This window comes from Sander vitreus, chromosome 3 (genome assembly GCF_031162955.1).
Source record: "Sander vitreus isolate 19-12246 chromosome 3, sanVit1, whole genome shotgun sequence".
In the NCBI taxonomy this organism is placed as follows: domain Eukaryota; kingdom Metazoa; phylum Chordata; class Actinopteri; order Perciformes; family Percidae; genus Sander; species Sander vitreus.
In genome coordinates, this window is record NC_135857.1 from 460713 (window position 1) to 478580 (window position 17868).

General features: G+C 39.7%; 1 protein-coding gene across 6 annotated transcripts in view; it reads left to right on the forward strand.

Annotated features, from left to right (window-relative positions):
• The first annotated feature begins 2379 nt into the window (after positions 1–2379).
• Positions 2380–17868, forward strand: part of synrg (synergin, gamma) — a 53059-nt gene continuing 37570 nt past the window's right edge. For 3 of the 6 annotated variants that reach the window (XM_078245382.1, XM_078245388.1, XM_078245396.1), the window contains exons 1-10: positions 2380–2442; positions 8571–8611; positions 9705–9841; positions 10207–10334; positions 11618–11723; positions 11844–11955; positions 12964–13401; positions 15152–15430; positions 16625–16702; positions 16857–17053. In XM_078245382.1, the coding sequence (XP_078101508.1) occupies positions 2408–2442; positions 8571–8611; positions 9705–9841; positions 10207–10334; positions 11618–11723; positions 11844–11955; positions 12964–13401; positions 15152–15430; positions 16625–16702; positions 16857–17053 (1551 nt within the window). In that variant the 5' untranslated portion in view covers positions 2380–2407. The remainder of the gene's footprint in view (positions 2443–8570; positions 8612–9704; positions 9842–10206; positions 10335–11617; positions 11724–11843; positions 11956–12963; positions 13402–15151; positions 15431–16624; positions 16703–16856; positions 17054–17868) is intronic. The other 3 variants (XM_078245416.1, XM_078245426.1, XM_078245405.1) reach the window with 2 other exon arrangements.

Sequence of the window (17868 nt, forward strand, 5' to 3'; positions counted from 1 at the left end):
GCAAGGGAAAGTGACAGCTGCCTGCCTTCACAAGCATATGTTTGTATGTTATATATTCCTTTCATATCGATAAACTGGAATATTTAAAGACGCATCAAAAACAGTCCTCCTCTGAGGCGTTTCAATGAGTTCAGGAACATTATTAAACATAAAAATACAAATACCAAAGGTGGGAATAGAACTCACAACCTTCTGACAGCGGAGAGGTTTCTCTACAGCTGAGATATCAGGTCTCAGGGAAACTTTGCTGTTTTAGGTAATCTTGAACTTCATTGGGATTATATGGGATATGGGATTTTCACATTTAAATGATTTTTGATTGGATTATCTGCATGTTTAGGAGTTTTTAAAGCAACACTATGTAACTTTAAACGGAGCTCCGGGTAGCGCAAGCTGTAGTTCAATGAGACAACCTGTAGGGGGACTGAAGCTGGAAAAGTTACATAGTGTTGCTTTAAGGGACAACAGAAGGAAAGACAAACTTTGTTTCACTGCAGGTTAATGAAGGTGAATGATCTGCCATCTACTGGTGATCAGCCCCGGAGATGGTCCAGTGGGAAGGACGCCAACCAACGACCAGGAAATGCGGGTTCAAACCCTGCCTCAGGTAAACCACATAGGAGTGCTTGTGATGAATGCATGTGCATGTGGCATAATTTCAATTTGAGAATTTCTGAATTTTCAACTTGTGAATTTCCATTATGAATAAATAATTGTTGTTATCATTTTAAATTAGTTTTGCTCTGCAGGCTGTTCAGCAGAAATTGTAGCTCGATGGTGTTGTTTGCCCCCAACGGCTCCTTCCAGGCAGCGCTGCGACCGTTGACTTCAAGGCACCTAACCCTAACCTTAACCTTAGGCTGCGTCTCATTTCTCTGTCTTAACCCTTCCCCTTACCCCTACCTCTTAGTTTTGCGCGCTCATGTGAGAGTAAGTGCTTTGGTTGAGGGGTAAGGCTAAGGGGTAGGGCTATATACCCCTTAACACCATGCAAGGACGCAAGCTTAATTGAAAAGTAAGGGGTATCCAGATTCATTGCGCAACAACGAAAATGGCTGCCAGGTCGACCAGAGAGATCCATAAATGTAAGTATTTTCGGCTTAAAGAATTGATTTAAAAATTACGACGGTGTTGTTTTGTGCTCTACACAGTCCTGTTCTTATATATTTGCAACCATATTTGTAATAGAAATGTTTTTAAAAATCGCTAGCTTGCTATGCTACCGCTAACGCTAAAGTTAACGTTAGCGTTAACTACATTGCTTATTTGCACAACAGTCCCGCATTTCTCTGCCTTAAATGGACTCTATGCATGTCTACAGTGTTAACTAAACTCCATTAGCAGCGAATTTCGTTTGATATCAGTGTATAACACTACTTGCTTTGCAGACATCGATACGTGCTTTACATTTACTGTCCTGTTTCACACAGGGACGCCTGAGGAACATTTACCATCCTGTATCACACAGAGACGCAGGAGGAAACCCAACAGCTGATCCACTTTCTGGGCTGAAAACAAGCAGAAGTTTCTGCGTTCATGTTGTAGCCATTCATTATTTTATTGGTACTGTATTATTGTAAACATGTGTAATTCATTCCTTTTCATGCACCTGTACATTGTTGTTGGTTATGATACAGGACACTAATGAAAGAAATGGGGTCTGGAATTTCAGAATAGCTGTAGTTTTTTGTTTGTTTATGGTCTTGTGTGTCTTTTTTTTAGTTTTATACATTTGAGTTTTTTTTTTTTTTTGTGTGTGACATGTAAGTTATAGTTCTAATAGTTGTAATAGTTGTAATAATGTTTACTTTATTGGGCAATAAAGACAGACTTTGTTAACAAAGAAAGTGTTTCTGAACATCAATGACATTCAAAACAGTGATAACTGAAACAGATATACGACACACCATGCAGTGTGTATACAAATATTTATTGCAAACAGACCTAAGTATGTATGATGATGTAACCAAGTGGCGTCTCTTTTCGTAGGGGTATGTTTTCACCCCTACCCCTTACCACTCGTTTCAAGGGCCAAGGGCTAGGGGTAAACTAAGGGGTAGGGGTAAGGGGTAGGGGTAAGACAGAGAAATGAGATTTAGCCTTAACCCTAACCATAACCAGAACCCCTCTTATGCTTTTTTGGATTTTCCCGTCTTTTAGTGTGTGATATAGTTTTTTGTGTATGTAATAGATGTATAAAGTACAAAAAAACAAACATTTCACTCCAAATGGAGCTTTCTCTCCCACAGAAAGCACTGACAAATGGCGCTTGAGCAACAGCCTGGGAGCAGGGATTGAACGATTGAGCCGTGCCTGAGAGACTGCACTCAGGGCATCTTGATCCCTTTCCGCCTCCAACACTAACACTGCTGACGTCATCTTCCTACTAGTGACTGCTGTTATCAAGATGGCGCTGCGGCCAGGATCTGGGGGAGGCAGCAGGTATTTTAGCCTTTTAACATCAACTCTGTCGCTAAAATGTAAACAATTTGTGAAATGCAAGCCTCTGAGTACTGCTTAGCAACACGTTAATCACAAAGAAAGAGCTCAAAGACAGCGACTGAAGGCTGGTTTTGTTGTCGGGGGCAGGGTGATGAGATGAGATGGCTGGTTGTCAGGTGTCACAGCTAACGTTAGCTAGCTGCTTCTGCTGCCTGTCCAAAACAATACCACAATGATGGTATAATAACAACATATTTTACGTGTTATGTTTTGTGTAACCGTTATTATGTCTACAGTTCACGGCATCCAGTGAGACAAAATTATATTTATTGAAAATAAATGCATATTGCTTTCTTGTAGCATTGTCAGAAATTAGCTGGCACCTGTGCAAATAGGCCTGTGGACGGCTGATAGTGTTCATATCAATAATAATCAACTTATCTGACTATGACTATTATCTACCATGTGGGTATTTAGTACCATGATCAACATGATACTAAACACCCTCATGGTAGCTAATGTAACAGTATAGGCTAACACTATTTAGGAAAGTGAAGCAGATGCGAAAGCTCTACTAACACCAGCTGTAGCTCCTCTTCGGCAGTCAGACTGCTCTGCTTTATGTTTAATGAATAATTCTTTACTGAATCACACAATCAACCCTGTCACACGTGCATCCTCCTCATCTCTAACCAGCAAATGGTTGTGAATGTTGAGATGTACAGGTGTCTCATTAGAGCAGTGTGATGACGGTCTGCAGGCGAGATGGAAAGACCAAGCCTCATGATTCTTTCATAAGCTGAGCTCGAGTAGCTTTAATATATATGTGTGTATATATATATATATATATATATATATATATATATATATATATATATATACACACACACACACACACACACACACACACACACACACACATACATACATACATACATAATGTATGTGCTCTGGCTACAATCATCTCAGCTAACCAGGTGATACTGACCTAACAGGTGAAACCAAACCCCTCAAGAGTGTAGATAAGAGTGTGGGCAGTAGGAAAAAGCAGGTGTAATGTGAGGACCTGGAGGTAATGGTAGTTCTCTTTCATATGCTTATCGTTCTGCTTATTGACTTGTGCTGTAATGTTTTCGTGGCACGGTCAGTGTTGTTTGCTTGTGTTATGTGTGCTTGATGTAAACTTCTGACAAAATAAGGAGAGCAGGAAAAAATATTTTCATTATTCTATTGTGCCAGTACTACTTTTTTTACTGCGTTTGATAAGGCCTCATCTTTAGGCACTGGTGAATGACAATAACATTGTGAAAAAAATATACATTTGTCAGAAATGTAAATATACAATTGATATCATGTTAACTGTCCTGTTAGGGTGTATTAGGCCATTATGGGCAATGTATTAGATGTATGGGTGTATATATGTCTATATATAGAGAGAGGATTTATCCATATTGGTCACTCCAAACAGCACCACTTTTTTGCTGCTGCTTACAAGACCTCAACTTTATTTGGGAGATGACTGTAAAGTCAGACGTAGTGTGGTGTATGGCAAATCTGTTTCCATGTCAAATATTATGGATTTGAATGAAGGAAATAAGGCTTTGGATAGTTTGTAGTGCAGTGTTTGACTGCTAGACATGATAATACAGCAATAATACATTAAAATGTGTCAGGAGTGCCAGAGTGAAAAGCCAGGAGGTGGAGCAGTAGTGCAGCTTACACAACCTGCTTGACATCAGAAGCTACGTTTGTAGGTGTTTGGAGTAAATGTTTCATGTTATATATATATATATATATATATATATATATATATATATATATATATATATATATATATAATGATGCTAAGCTGTTAAGTCAAAGATGCAGTTGCTGTATTTCCTCATGGAGACAGTGACAGAAATGCATAATATCTAGGCCTATAGTGTCAGCTGATGGCTCCATGCAGATTTTTCTGTCTTTAACAGGTTGTGTGATTTCAGACATTCAACCTTATGAATGTCAGATGATGCAATATTGTGCTTGTCAAGAGTGTATCATTGTGGGTTGTGTTTTGCAGCAGCTGTTGGCATTTCCAAGTTGGAATTATAACTAGAAATATTATCTGTCTATCCAATCATCAGTTTTGGAGAACTGGGCACATGACTTAACCATTTCATATGATCTATGTCAGCCTGAGTTGTAATTTTAATGTTATAAGGTTGTCCTTGCCACGTTGGTGTGCAGCAGCCAGGTAGCAGGGCAGGAGCCTTCATGTCCATTGCCTGTGGTGGCTAGGAAATAAAATAAATACCCTTTGTTTTAATATTATTGAAGGACCTCATGCCACTTTCTGTGTCCCTGGATTTGATTAACAGAAGCCCAAAACCCAAAGATATTCAATTCAGTTTACAATGGTATAAATTAAAATAAAAAAAACAGCGTATCGTCACATTTGTGTATCTGGAACCAGAGGATATTTGTCATTTTTAATTGATAAATATTTCAACTTCTAAATTGTTTGATTAGCTTCCTGTTTAATCAGTTTATTGCTAATTCAACTATTTGTTTCAGCTCTAGTAATGGGTTCAGTGACTGTCCTTCATATTTGATCTCACCTTTCAGTCTGTATTACCCTTTGAAGGACTGCTCGTCATATCTACTGTATATTCCACAATAAGAGCAGCTTCAGAATAAACATAGAAAAGAAATCATTTTAGTTTTAGCTTCTTTAGTGATGATGACGGTGACAGATCTCCTGACCCTGCCTTCTGTCTCCCATCTTTCAAAAGAGTTTGATGATAGCTGTTGGATAATAACAGGCCTGCCGGCGTGCGTCCACAGCTGCTATCACTGCTTATCTCCTTCTATGTTAATCTGCCCAGCCATGACCTGTTGTTTGCTGCACGATGGTGGGCAGCTTCTATAAAAGCTTTTTAAGCTGCAAATCTTACAGGGAGCAGATGTGAGTCCGAAAACCTCCAAGTCAAACGCCCTATTACATCATCATCTGTGAAGGCTAACCTCGTCTCTTTGCTTATAGATTAAATGTTTTTAAATTATGACTAAGCAAAACAAATGTAATCTATTACCTTTATTAAACATTAAAAATGCCATTATAAAGGTTTTCATATCAACTCGTTTAATATACAGGTATGAAGCTGCCATCTTATATCACAAATCTTTATTCATTTACCAAAATGCATTACTGCATATTTGATTAATTGTTTAAGTCATTTATCAGCAAAAATGCCAAAAAGGCTGGTACCAGCTTCTTAAATGTGTATTTGCTGCCTTTGTCTCAAAAAAAGTGCTCTATCAAAAAAGTGACTTGAGTAGAAGTGCTCTTTAAGCACAACACTTAAGTAGAAGTACTAAAGTATTCAACATTTTTTTGTACTTAAGTATTGCAAGTAGTTTATTTTAAAATGTACTGAAAGTAAAAGTACAAGTATTGTGTTATTTAGTTATTAAAAAAAGCAGTCAAAAGTTTGAATACCATATTGTTTATATTATGTCAAATGTTTAGCCTAAGGCTATAGCCAAAGGAATTAAATATTAAATATATTATATTAAAAATAACAAATACCGAAATAAAATGTACAATTATCACACTGTGCAAGTAAAATGAACATACTCTCCAGCACAGTAATGATTAAAGCCCCCAAAAAGGTTATCACACACTAGCTAGTAACATGCTAGTAACATGTGTGATGTTAGCAAGCTTCACATCACAGGGTCAAACGGTTAACATTCAGTACTCACTGCACGCTCAAACAACTCAGGAATAGTTTAATCTGCTGCAACAATAGCTAAATAGAAAGAGTACAAACTTACATCGTCTCTGACTTCTGAACAGGCAATCGTAATGAAGAGAAACATGACGCGATCCTGGGGATTTATTATTTCGTACACACTAACGTACACACACTAACCTACACAGTCTCCGTAGCGTGAGGAATTCACAACAGTAACGAGTAACGAAGCAGCACATAAAAAATCTATCGGAGTAAAAGTATTAAACTCATTGAAAATATGTACTCAAGTAAAAGTGGAAGTAGGAGAAAAAATAATACTCCAGTAGAGTACAGATACAGCCTTTTAGTACTTAAGTAGAGTAGTGAAGTAGTTCTACTTCGTTACTACACAGCTCTGGGCCTATGTTATATATTATTTAGTAAATGTCAGACAAAACGAGTAATGAAGACGTAACAGGCCTCCAGCACAATGTTTCACTTTTTGTGATAGGTAAACAATGAATCGATGAATTAAAAAATAATCAAAAGGGTTAATTGTTAATGACTATATAGTCATTAGTTGCAGTTTTTTTAACACTTGCACTGTACAAAAATACTATTTTCTTTGTAATAATGAATTAACAAAGCTTCCAAAAGTAAATTTCAAAGTCAAACTCAGGTCTAAATGATTCCGTCGTTGCCACAGGGAGTTGGTAATTGCTTTGGCAAATGCTTGAACTTTCTGGCGAAGAGTTCCCTGCCTCCCTTTTGTTAGCACAGTTGTGTTGGTAATGAAGTTATCAGTATGATAATGTGTCACTCACCCATTGGATTAGTGATGCTGAAATTCAGTTTCCTGCCGTTTGTCTCTGCATTATCAGTTCCAGCCTGAAGAACTGGCTTGCAATCTACAGTCTATGGTTGTAATAAGTAATTTGACAAATAGCTGAAGGCCTGTGTGGGTTGGCTCTGATGAGGAGAGACTTCCTCTGATTATTTCTTAAAGTCCTGTTTCTTAGCATAGACCCAGTGACAGAATCCAAGTTGTCTGTGGAAACTACACTGCACCAATTCTGCTGCTTTTTTGGGCATTAATATTAAAATTTCAATTCAAAAGATGAGTGTCTCAAAATTCTCCTTCAATCTTCTGGTCTTTGTGAATAAACTGAAGTTAGTTTGCAGAACAAAGGCTCATTGCTGATCAGTGAATACCAACAGCAAATTATATATATATATATATATTAGGGCTGTCAAACGATTTTTTTTTTTTTTATCGCGATTAATCACATGTTTTATCACATGATTAAAATTCTATTATTTTGCATTTCAGAACAGTTTTTAAGTCCATATTAACAATGAAAGCCATTCTTACCAGTGGATCTTGATTGGGAATCAAATGAATGCAAAGAAAGTGACTTTATGATTTTAAGATTTGTATTTGTTATTATTTATTTACTGTAAACAAAAGAAAAATGTGTGACTCTGTCATTATTGCCCAATTCCTCCAAGTACCTAACTAAAAAACTAAAAATCCCTATCCTTACCAGAGTCAATATAGTGTTTAGTAACTCCTAAATAATGTAGATTCCTCACTGACGTCCAGTGATCAGCAGTTAATGAGACAGCGTTTGCAGCACTCTGCAGCAGTTCCAGTTTAGCTGCTTTCTCCGTGTCGTACAGGCTGTGTATCCGTGAAAACTACTGTCCCCCTCGACGGCCATGAGACGGGTCAGAACATGCCAACCGTAGTACGTCTTTAAGACCTGAGTCCTCTACGGTGCTGACAGGTCTGCAGTTAGTTACCACCCGTTTCGCAAGAGCTGTAGTAATTTTTTGGGATTTGGTTTCATCCACAGGTCGGGGAGTAGCACTCTCCAAAATACTGCTTAGCCTGAGTGGGTAGCATGCCAGCGGGTAGCATCACATTAACTGTACTATGCTTAGCTCCGTAGCTGGTAGCTCAAGCTTGACGTGCTTCGTGATATTTTAATTCAGCTTTACACAACGTGCATATGGTTTCGACTTGTCTACGAGCCGTCTGCGTGTTTTGGAAAATAAAAAGCTCCATTCAGCGTTATTGCTGCTGTGTTTCTCCATCATGCTACAGCCTGCAGCAGCAGGATGTGTTAGGAGGAAGTGGCAGCTTGATGAGAAGTAACGGTGCTGCAAAGGGTCAAAATAGTAGCTGTAAGGCCCCACGCCAAGCCGAGGGAAGTGTAAAATAAAATGCGACATGCGATTAATCCGATTAAAAAAAATTAACGCGTTATGCTCGGCCCTTAATCGCATCGCGATTAATGCGTTAATGCTGACAGCCCTAATGAGTTGACCTTAAAGTATTATCTGTGTGTTTCTTTACTTTAACCTCTGTGAGAATCTCATAACCTCTTTCTTTTTATTTTCTTTCTTTAGTTTTATGTATTCTGTTGGAGGCGGCCTGGGACAGCCACAAGGTGAGTCATTCTGTCTTTTTGAAAATATATTTGACCAGTTTCATTATCAGAAGCTGACAAAAAAATGGGAAGCATTTTCTTTCTCTGTTTAGTGACAAAGGATTTTGCATTTTAAATGTGACCCTTTACTCATCTAGCACACTGTGTCACAATATTTGGATAAAAATGGATTTGTTATTCTTGTCAAAAACAAACCTACACTTCGTTTGTAATGTGATTCTGAAACTACTTTAATTTCAGTTTAAATGAAACAAGACAAGTTTTATACAAGTTTATATTTTAGAAATTTAGATTTAGATCACAACTCGCACTTTTAACGGATCACACACAAATGCAGAATATATTAAGTCGTTGGATGTCACAAATGATGCAGTGTCTGGTTCCCTCATTAAAGATAGATTGATTCTGCTTGGCTTCTCATTAGTCTTTCCTGTTAACAGTTCTGCACATTGGAGCTCATACCTTTGTTACCCATGCCTAGAGTAGTGCTTTGTGGGTCTCATATATCATTCAGCTGTGGGTGCTTGTCATATTTAGGATGACATTGCAGTAACTCTCCTGATGAACCATCCACACATCACTGGGGGACATGCGTCTCTAAGGGGTCATGACATGCTTCCATTAGCAGTGCCATTTTAGACAAAGTAGATTGTGTGCAGCCACCTAAACAAACCACTTATTTAGCCCAGTTGAGCTGTTACACAGGGAATCATCTGGACCCGGCTGCTCAGCTCTGGCTGTCAGCTCACACAGCATCACACAGTATAAACAAACACATACTTTTCTATTTTTTTCCCCTCACGCCTCTTGTTTTGCTCTAAGCTGTCACAGTAGTCACCAGAAAAACAGATTTGGTTGTTGCTGAGCCCGTGTCTTTTTCCAGCTGTCCAGGAAATGTATTTGCTAAAGTGAATCATGTCCAGAGTCTAGAGGCTCTCTCTCCCCCCCCCCCCCCCCACCCAAACTCCAGACTTGTATTAGGTTTTCTTCAGTGTACTTTAAATTGGGCTGTCTTGCTTCAAATAGTAATTGAATACATTATTCTTTGCATGTCTACAGTAAATCATAACAGTGTTTATGTGTGTTTCTGTAGGCATGGTACCCATGCAGCAGCAGCAGCAGCAGCAGCAGCAGGGCTTCCCTATGGTTCCGGTCATGCAGCCAAACATGCAGGGCATGATGGGAATGAACTTTGGGGGGCAGATGCCCCCAGGAGCCATGGCTATGCAGGTGAGCTTGTGTATCTGTATTGTACCTGTGTTTGTCTATTTGTTAATTTTCTAAGGTGACATCGTCCTTCTAATAGTTCCCTTAGGGATTTTTCATCATTTTTAACAAATACATGTTGCTTTTGAATGTATAATATTGATACACTGCAGTGTTGATTTAACTGCTTTCTTTTACGTGGAGGTCTGGAATTAGAGCTTCTCTTAACCCTAATTGCTTGTTTTAAACACCAGTAACAGGATTTTATTGCAGTTTGGTAATTTATCTTTAACAAGACTTAAGTCCGTTTTAATATCAAGTGAAAGGAGTATGACAGTAGGGTTGCTAATGAGATTTCTGAGCTGCTGTCTTTATGCTATTATTTTTAGGGTGGGATGGCTATTGGGATGCAGACCCCTGGGATGCAGTTCTTGGGTCAGCCACAGTTTATGGGTATGAGACCTGCTGGACCCCAGTATACTGTGGACATGCAGAAACAAATGGCCGAGGAGCACCAGTAAGACTTTACACTAATTCCATGGTTCTTGTTTGTGTTTGTTGTTTCGTCTACGTGTGTGCAATGTAGTCAACTGAGTAACTCCACACTACATTTATAAATAAATGGTGCAGCAGTAGTTCAGTCCGTAGGGACTTGGCTTGGGAACCGGAGGGTCGCTGGTTCAAGTCCCCGGACGGACCAAGTACGGAGTTTGGAGAGGAGCTAGTTCATCTCCTGGGCATTGCTGAGGTGCCCTTAAGCAAGGCACGGAAGCCCCAACTGCTTGGGCCTGTGTGTAATGTGTAATAACAACAGAGTGAAAAAATTTAATTTCCCCCCTAGGGGGAGCATGTCTTCTTCTTCTATGAGAGGCTGGCAGTGTTGTATTGCCCATGTACATCCTTGGGCTGTGGTTCGGCCGTATCTTGATCTAAACTAAGATGATCCCTGAACATCAGCATGTCAGCATTGCCATTTTGAACATCTTAGCAGGCTGATGTTAGGATTTAGCTTAAAGCTCTGCTGTGCCCTGGTAAAGCCTCACAGAGCTGCTTTCATGGCTGGTGACTCTTAATCTTGTTAAGTTGTTTCACAGAACTAAAACTTTACTAAAACACTTTAAGTTTCAGTGCTGCTGCTCTTGGGTTACCCCTGATTTGATAACTTTATGGTCTCTCCTTTATGGTCTATTTTTCCCTTCCAAAAATATTATTATAGTTCCTCCTTTTTGTTTTAAGAGTGGTTTCTGTCCATATATGTAATTCTGATCATTGCATCTAGACGCATTGCCTTTCTTTTAATAATCTTGTCTTTTAGAATCATGTTTTGTACTGTGGTGTCTATTTTTATTTTTTTATTTATTTTCTGTGAGTATTCTACTTACCTGAGCAAATTAATTTCCCTTTAGGGACAATCCATCTATCCATCCATCCATTCTCTAATATTCACAACTTATGAAATGCCATTTGTAAACTAGACTTGTAAAAAGACAGGCTTCTTGTCAGTTTTATACTTTTTGTGATTTATAATTTGAAGATATTAAACACGGGTATTGATTACTATGTTAAATGTCAATTATATTGGTAGGTCATTAGGACCTACTGTTTTTTTTGGAGGCCTCCTTTTTTTTCCCTCCATTTATTTATGTAATGATGAAGCTGCATACAGTTTTGTGCCCTGTATGTTACTCATGCTCAGTCAAAACCCTTTCTTCTCCAAATGTGTTCCCCTTTTCCTGACCTATTTAAAAATATGATTTACTTGGCTCTCCATATAATGTCTGTACTCTTCTTGTCCTTTAGAAAACGTCTGGAACAGCAGCAGAAGATGCTGGAGGAGGAGAGGAAAAAAAGACAATTTGAGGAGCAGAAACAGAAGCTGAGACTGCTCAGCAATGTCAAACCCAAGGTGAGGAAAAAAAGAAAGTAAAATAGCTAAATAAAGAGGATGTGGAGCATTTTAATGGCATGTCCACTGCTCATCTTTGTAACCCTCTGGGCTCTTGATCCTCTATTGTTGTGTACTCAGACAGGAGAGAAAAGCCGTGATGATGCCTTGGAGGCAATCAAAGGCAACCTGGATGGCTTCAGCAGAGATGCGAAGATGCACCCCACTCCATCATCACAGACCAAAAAGCCAGGTACCTTCATCTCAGTCCTTTTACTTTTAATCCTGAGATTTTGTTCCTGTTGTTCCTCTCCATCAGCAGATCTGCTCTCTGTTGAAATGCTTCCGTCTGAGAATAATAACTGGATTAGAGGCAGGTCAGCATGATGACTGCCCGGCTGGCAGCCAGACGAGCCAAAGTTATGATTTTCCTTCTGAGAGTATAATATTCAACACAGATTCTTAATCATATTTCTTTTAGCACATTCTTTTCCAGTCTCTCACTTCATCTGTACACCAGTCAGTATTGCCATTACCACTTTTTATTAGTATTTATTTGAATGTGTTCAATACAGCATCTGTTTGTAAACCTCAGTGTTCACGTTCTTTTTACAGTGTCTTACCACTATAGATTTTCCTCACTTAACTTATTCCTGTGCATTTAAAAAAAAATGTAGTACTGCATTTAACAAACGGAGTCTGAAGTAATACTGTATAGCTTTTCAGGTTTGTGAAATGAAGCAGTCTGCTAGTGGCTCCTCGTCTATGAGCCTGTCAAATTGTTTAATTTGACAAGTTTAAAAGTTATTATTATTAAATATTCACAACTAGACAAGCTGAAACGGTCCAGTATTTTACAAGGAAAAAGCAAAGATTCGAGACAAGTCAGAAAAAAAAGAACATACATTTACATACAAGTTCAATGTTTTTACTTCTTTCTTATCTCATTAATCATCTCAATACTCCTCATATTTATCTTGTGATCCAGTGGAAAGGTCCCAATCTATAGGTCAGACAGTATTCTGTACAAATGTTGCAGTTCTAAAAATTGAGAATAAGTAGTTGAGCTGAATAGCATATTTAATCTAATATTAATTAAATGCTGCATGTCAAGATTTTGGTTGAATTTGCAGTTCCACAATTTCTGGTCTTGCTCAAAGTAGTCTTTCTCTCACTCTTGCAATGTGCAGCCCATCATTCATTCTTCATTGTAATGTGTGTCATGTGTTGTGCCATCATCATTATTTCTTCATTTTTGCAGACTCATCGCCACCACACCTGTCTGTCACCACTCACTCCCTTACCCCAGATTTGTCCGAGGACAATGATGAGTTTAGTGACTTTCAGGGGCCTGTAGACGCCCCCGCCTCCTTCCCTCCGACCGCCTCCACTTCCTCCACCTTCGGCCTCTCCTCTCAGGCCCTCAGCCAGCCTTTGTCCTCTGCCCCCAAGACAAGTTTTTCTCAGGACGATGACGAGTTTAGTGACTTTGTTCAGGGTCCTCTCAATGATTTCCCTGCCTCCAACTTCCACCTCTCCTCTCAGACCCAAGTCCAACCTTCATCCCCTTCCCTGAAGGCAGGTCTGTCCTCCTCCTCCTCTTCCTCCTCCCTCCCTCAGTCCCTCCCTGCCTCTGTGTCCGTTCCCACTGTCACCCAACACTCTGCTGTCAACACCAGCACCCACTCTACATTTCAAGGTAACTCCTTTTGCTTTGTTGACACCTTCCCTCCCATCCTCATAGTTCATACTCAAATCATTTACACGTTGATGAATGAATCCAGAGGATTTATTTTTACTTGTAGTGCTGCTTTTTATGCTGATGCTGAATATTTTCACTGGCATGTCTGGATCTTGGGTTGGTTTTGGCCTGTGTTACAGTGTAAGAGCATGCAGCAGATGGCCTGGCCTCATTACCTAAACCTTTAAAGCTACCAGACACTTCAAACTAAGCAAACAAGTATGCAGAATCAATTAGAAACTCACCTTGCGTCATCATTAGAAAGTGAGAATGTTTCTCAGTAGGTTTTAACAATATAGTAGCTGAATCCATCATTGAAACTGAATCCGTTGGTGGTTTGATAGAAGACCGTCACACTCATGTGTCATCTGCCATCTAGTCCCTTGGATGAGCAGCTGCTCTGTGACAGCTCTCTGTCTCTAGACTATGAATGATCTGTCCAGAGAAGATCATCATTTGCATTTTGATCAAAATCTGAGACATTTCTGACGTAGTTGTTAAGCATCTGGAATAAGCAGATTAGATTAGTCTCGGGATCGCTTCCCTCTGACATAAGAGGATAGAGGCTTTAGGAATATGCAGCTTGATGTGGAAAAAAATCATATAGAATCGAAATTGCGGATTGCATAAAAAATTAGACATTGTTAATTGGTTCTAAAAAAAAAAAGAACTGTGAAAATGCAGGATTAATACACTAGAGTATGTGCAGGGAGGATTGTAACATGTAGAACGTATAGAGCAGAAAATACATATATAAACAAAGATATAAAAACACTAAGAGGGAAATTCACTAAGCCTGTCGTAAAATTAGTCAGTTGCATCGCCGCATTTTTTCCATTTAGTAGGGTATTTACTAAGGCTACTGTGAGCCCAGCTGCAGTTCATTTGATTTTCATAAAGTAACACAAAATAAGATCTGGTGACAGGCCGTTTTTCAGCTAGTATGCATGTCTGGACTGCAGTGCACTGCGCACAGAGCACTGGAAAAAGTTTTTCCCTGCTGCTGGATAGTTGTCATTTGTAGTGGTTGAAGAGAAGACACCTTTAGAACTACAAGCATGTATTCATACAACAAGAGGAAGGCTGTATGTGAGGAAATGTTTGTTAAATAGCCATTGATGTTATAGATATTGTCAGCTCAACAAAAAGATCAGTGACTGAATGGGTTGTAAAACAATTGTTGTGGTAAAGATTTTTTTGTAAAACTTTCAACCCATTTGATGATTATTTCTGTAAACAGATAAAATAATAATTTTAGAGATTACTCATTAGGTGTAACGTGCTGCTTTAATGATATTACACTGGACTGGACGTGCTTAAAGTCAGGAAAATCAAGAAATCTGTTTTCCCAGATGTTACATTTTAGATGCAATTTCCTCTGCTGCAGTGATACATACACACAGGGTCCCATATTTTGTGCCGCTGAATAGTAACGTCTTTAAAAACATATTACGAGACCAAACACACAATTTTAATTGCTGCTTTTCTCCCATTTTACCTCGGTGTGGTTCTTTAATAAATAGGGAAAACTGAAATTGACTTTTGAGTGCCTACAAAAGGGCTACAAATGCTTAGTAAATATCACCCTAATCCCCTTATAGTAAAAAGTATAACTGTCAATTTGGCTTCAGAGAAAAAGGGAAACTTTAGCTGCTGTGTATAGCCAGTGTGTGTTATCAAGAAACCTCTTCCTCATTCACCCCTCTAGGCCCGTCCCTGGAAGAGAAGCTATTCTCCTCATGCGATCTTACTGCTGATACGATGGCACAGGTTAGCTTTAAATCCAAGCAGAGTTTGGCTGCAATGGGCCCTAGAACCAAAGTTTCAGCCCAGTTTCACTCCAGCACTAAAGCGAGGAACTGGGCTGCTGCCCCTGAGGACTTGAATTCTGTCTTCGTCGCAGAAAAGCTACCTGAGGTCCCGGTGTCAGCACCCAGCTTCCCCCCATCAGCTGCTGACTCGTCTCCTCAAACCAGTAGTGACAGTGGTGAGAGAAGTGCCTGTTTATTTGACTCCATAGCTGCTTTTCTCTTCTTTGCTTTGCTGCACACAATCAAGGCAGTAGTTTTCTTTCTGTCCTGGAGAAATACTTTCACTCTTTCTAACCCTGACAAATAAATTCTGCCCCACAGCTTAATCTATTCTATCTCTCTGAGTCTTAATTGGTTTATACCAGATTATGGACTGGTCCTCATACTATTGTAGCCTATGTACTCTAATATAAAATCCTGCTGAGATTGTCTTCACCTCTGAGATTATTATGGAGTGGTGGTGCCTTTGAGGTATCCTTCCCAGTGTCTTTACATCTTCTCCTAAGCCAAGTCTCTTCTCTTATTTCTGCCTGCTTTATACCCCTGTCACTAGAGGCCAAATCTCGTTGGAGAGGCCTTCTCATGGTGGCGCTCTCTGCACACGCATTGTGGAAATGGACTGTGTCTGTTGAGGTCCTGAGGTGTCAATAAGCTGCTGTTCCTTCCCTCGCTGCGTAACACCCTCTCAGAGAACGACCTCTGGTGCATGCTGACTGCTTTGGTTTAACAGGGATGCGCATGGATTGGCAGGTGCCAGTGGGGCCCAAACATAATCAGAGGCTGATTGTGCATGCCACTTGGATACTGCTTTGTGCTGTTATTTGTTTGTCTGTGTCTGTGTCTGTGTCCGTGTCCTCTGTGTCATCGAGGGAAATATAGAGGCTCATCATGGAGTCCGGGGACATTTGGAAAAATATTCATTTAACTGTCCATTACTGATGAGTATTATGTGCTAAGTGGCTGCCTGAGTGCCTTGCAGACTCAAAAATATGCCTTGTTAGGGACTGACTTTCTTTTTTTAAATGTTTGTTACTCTATTTGCAAAAACAAACTGTTTATTTAGGTCAATGTCAACGGTTAAATTAGAGTTTTAATTATTTTTCCTACGAGCAGTCTCCTCTCTCCTGCCCCCCTTCTCCTTCAAGCTAGAAATGGCTCACAGACTGATTTATAGATGTCTGACGTGGCAGGACGCTTGTGATTCAGTGCAGGAGAGCATTACATCTGCACCAAGCCTTCCAGACATCAGGTGTATGATTTTGTTGAGTTGAATAAAGGCAGGGCTCAGCTGCCGAGAGGCTGGGAAAAGCTTTTGCAGTAACAACTGTGTGTGTGTGTGTGTGTGTGTGTGTGTGTGTCTGCGTGCGCAGGTGTTGGCGTGTACCCTCAACAAGAGCACATTCAGCCCATGCTGCCAGCCTGGGTTTACAATGACAGCCACATCCCAGGTAAACATTTATACATGAATATAGCTGGCATAATGTGTTTTGTAAAACGAAATTAAACTCTAAATCTCCAATTTAATTGAGAATATTGTTGTTAACCTGTCCATTTCAAGCAAACATGAATATTTTCCTTTCTTTCTGTTTTTTATTTCTTTAGAAATGTTCAAGAAGGTTCTTGAATTCACCATGACTCCGGCAGGGATAGACACAGCCAAGCTCTGCCATATACTAATGTCATCAGGTCTTCCCAGGGAAGCCCTGGGGCAAATCTGGGCTTCAGCCAACCGCACAACACCTGGCATGCTGACCAAGGAGGAGCTCTACACTGTACTTGCCCTAATTGGTGTGGCACAGGTAAACATTGGAGTCAAAACAAATTATCCCCGACTTCACTAATCATCCCTAATGGCTTCCACAGAGCCTCGCCATAAAATCCACACTGAAACTAGACAGGTTAGCTAGAAGTGGGGAGAAGGAGGCAGCGCTGTGAATCAGCCCAGGGCTTGTGAAGCATTGTAAGCCAAATATATGGCTGAGTCCCCATCAGCCGGGTTTGGCAGGAGGTTTCTTATCATCCTTAGCCTGGGCCCGTCACCACCACCCCTGGGAGGATGCAAATCTGCAGGCAGCTCACGAATCACTGCATGCTACTGCTTCCATGCGAGGAATAATAAGACACCTTTGGCAATGTAAATCTTCAAGAGCTTTAAAACACAAGCACAACAAGTTGCATTCTCTTGTGAGGGGAACAGTTTTTAGTCTACTAGTGACATCTGTTTAAAAGGAACTTGACTGTTGTTGAATAATTTATATGCAAACATCTGCTTTTTTCCTATTTTCGTGAATACACCATGGCATCTATTGAAAGAGGTTCACAGTAGCCACTGTGCCGTGACACCTCTAATGATTCAATTGATCAACCTATTTTTTATTTGACAAGTTATGTGTATGTATGAGCAGGTGTGAATATGGAGGTGTTGCTGGCTTAGTGGCAGTCGCAAAAAAAAAAGTGATTTTGCTTTCTTAAAGAGGCAGTTATTTTTTACAGTTACAGTATGTGTTCTGTGAGAAGTTTTTGACCAGTGATGGATGTTTTTTGTTTGTATTTCCATTTTATAAGAATGGTCTTCTTGGCGATAGCTAGGCCAACTAGTAAGTTTTTTTTGTTG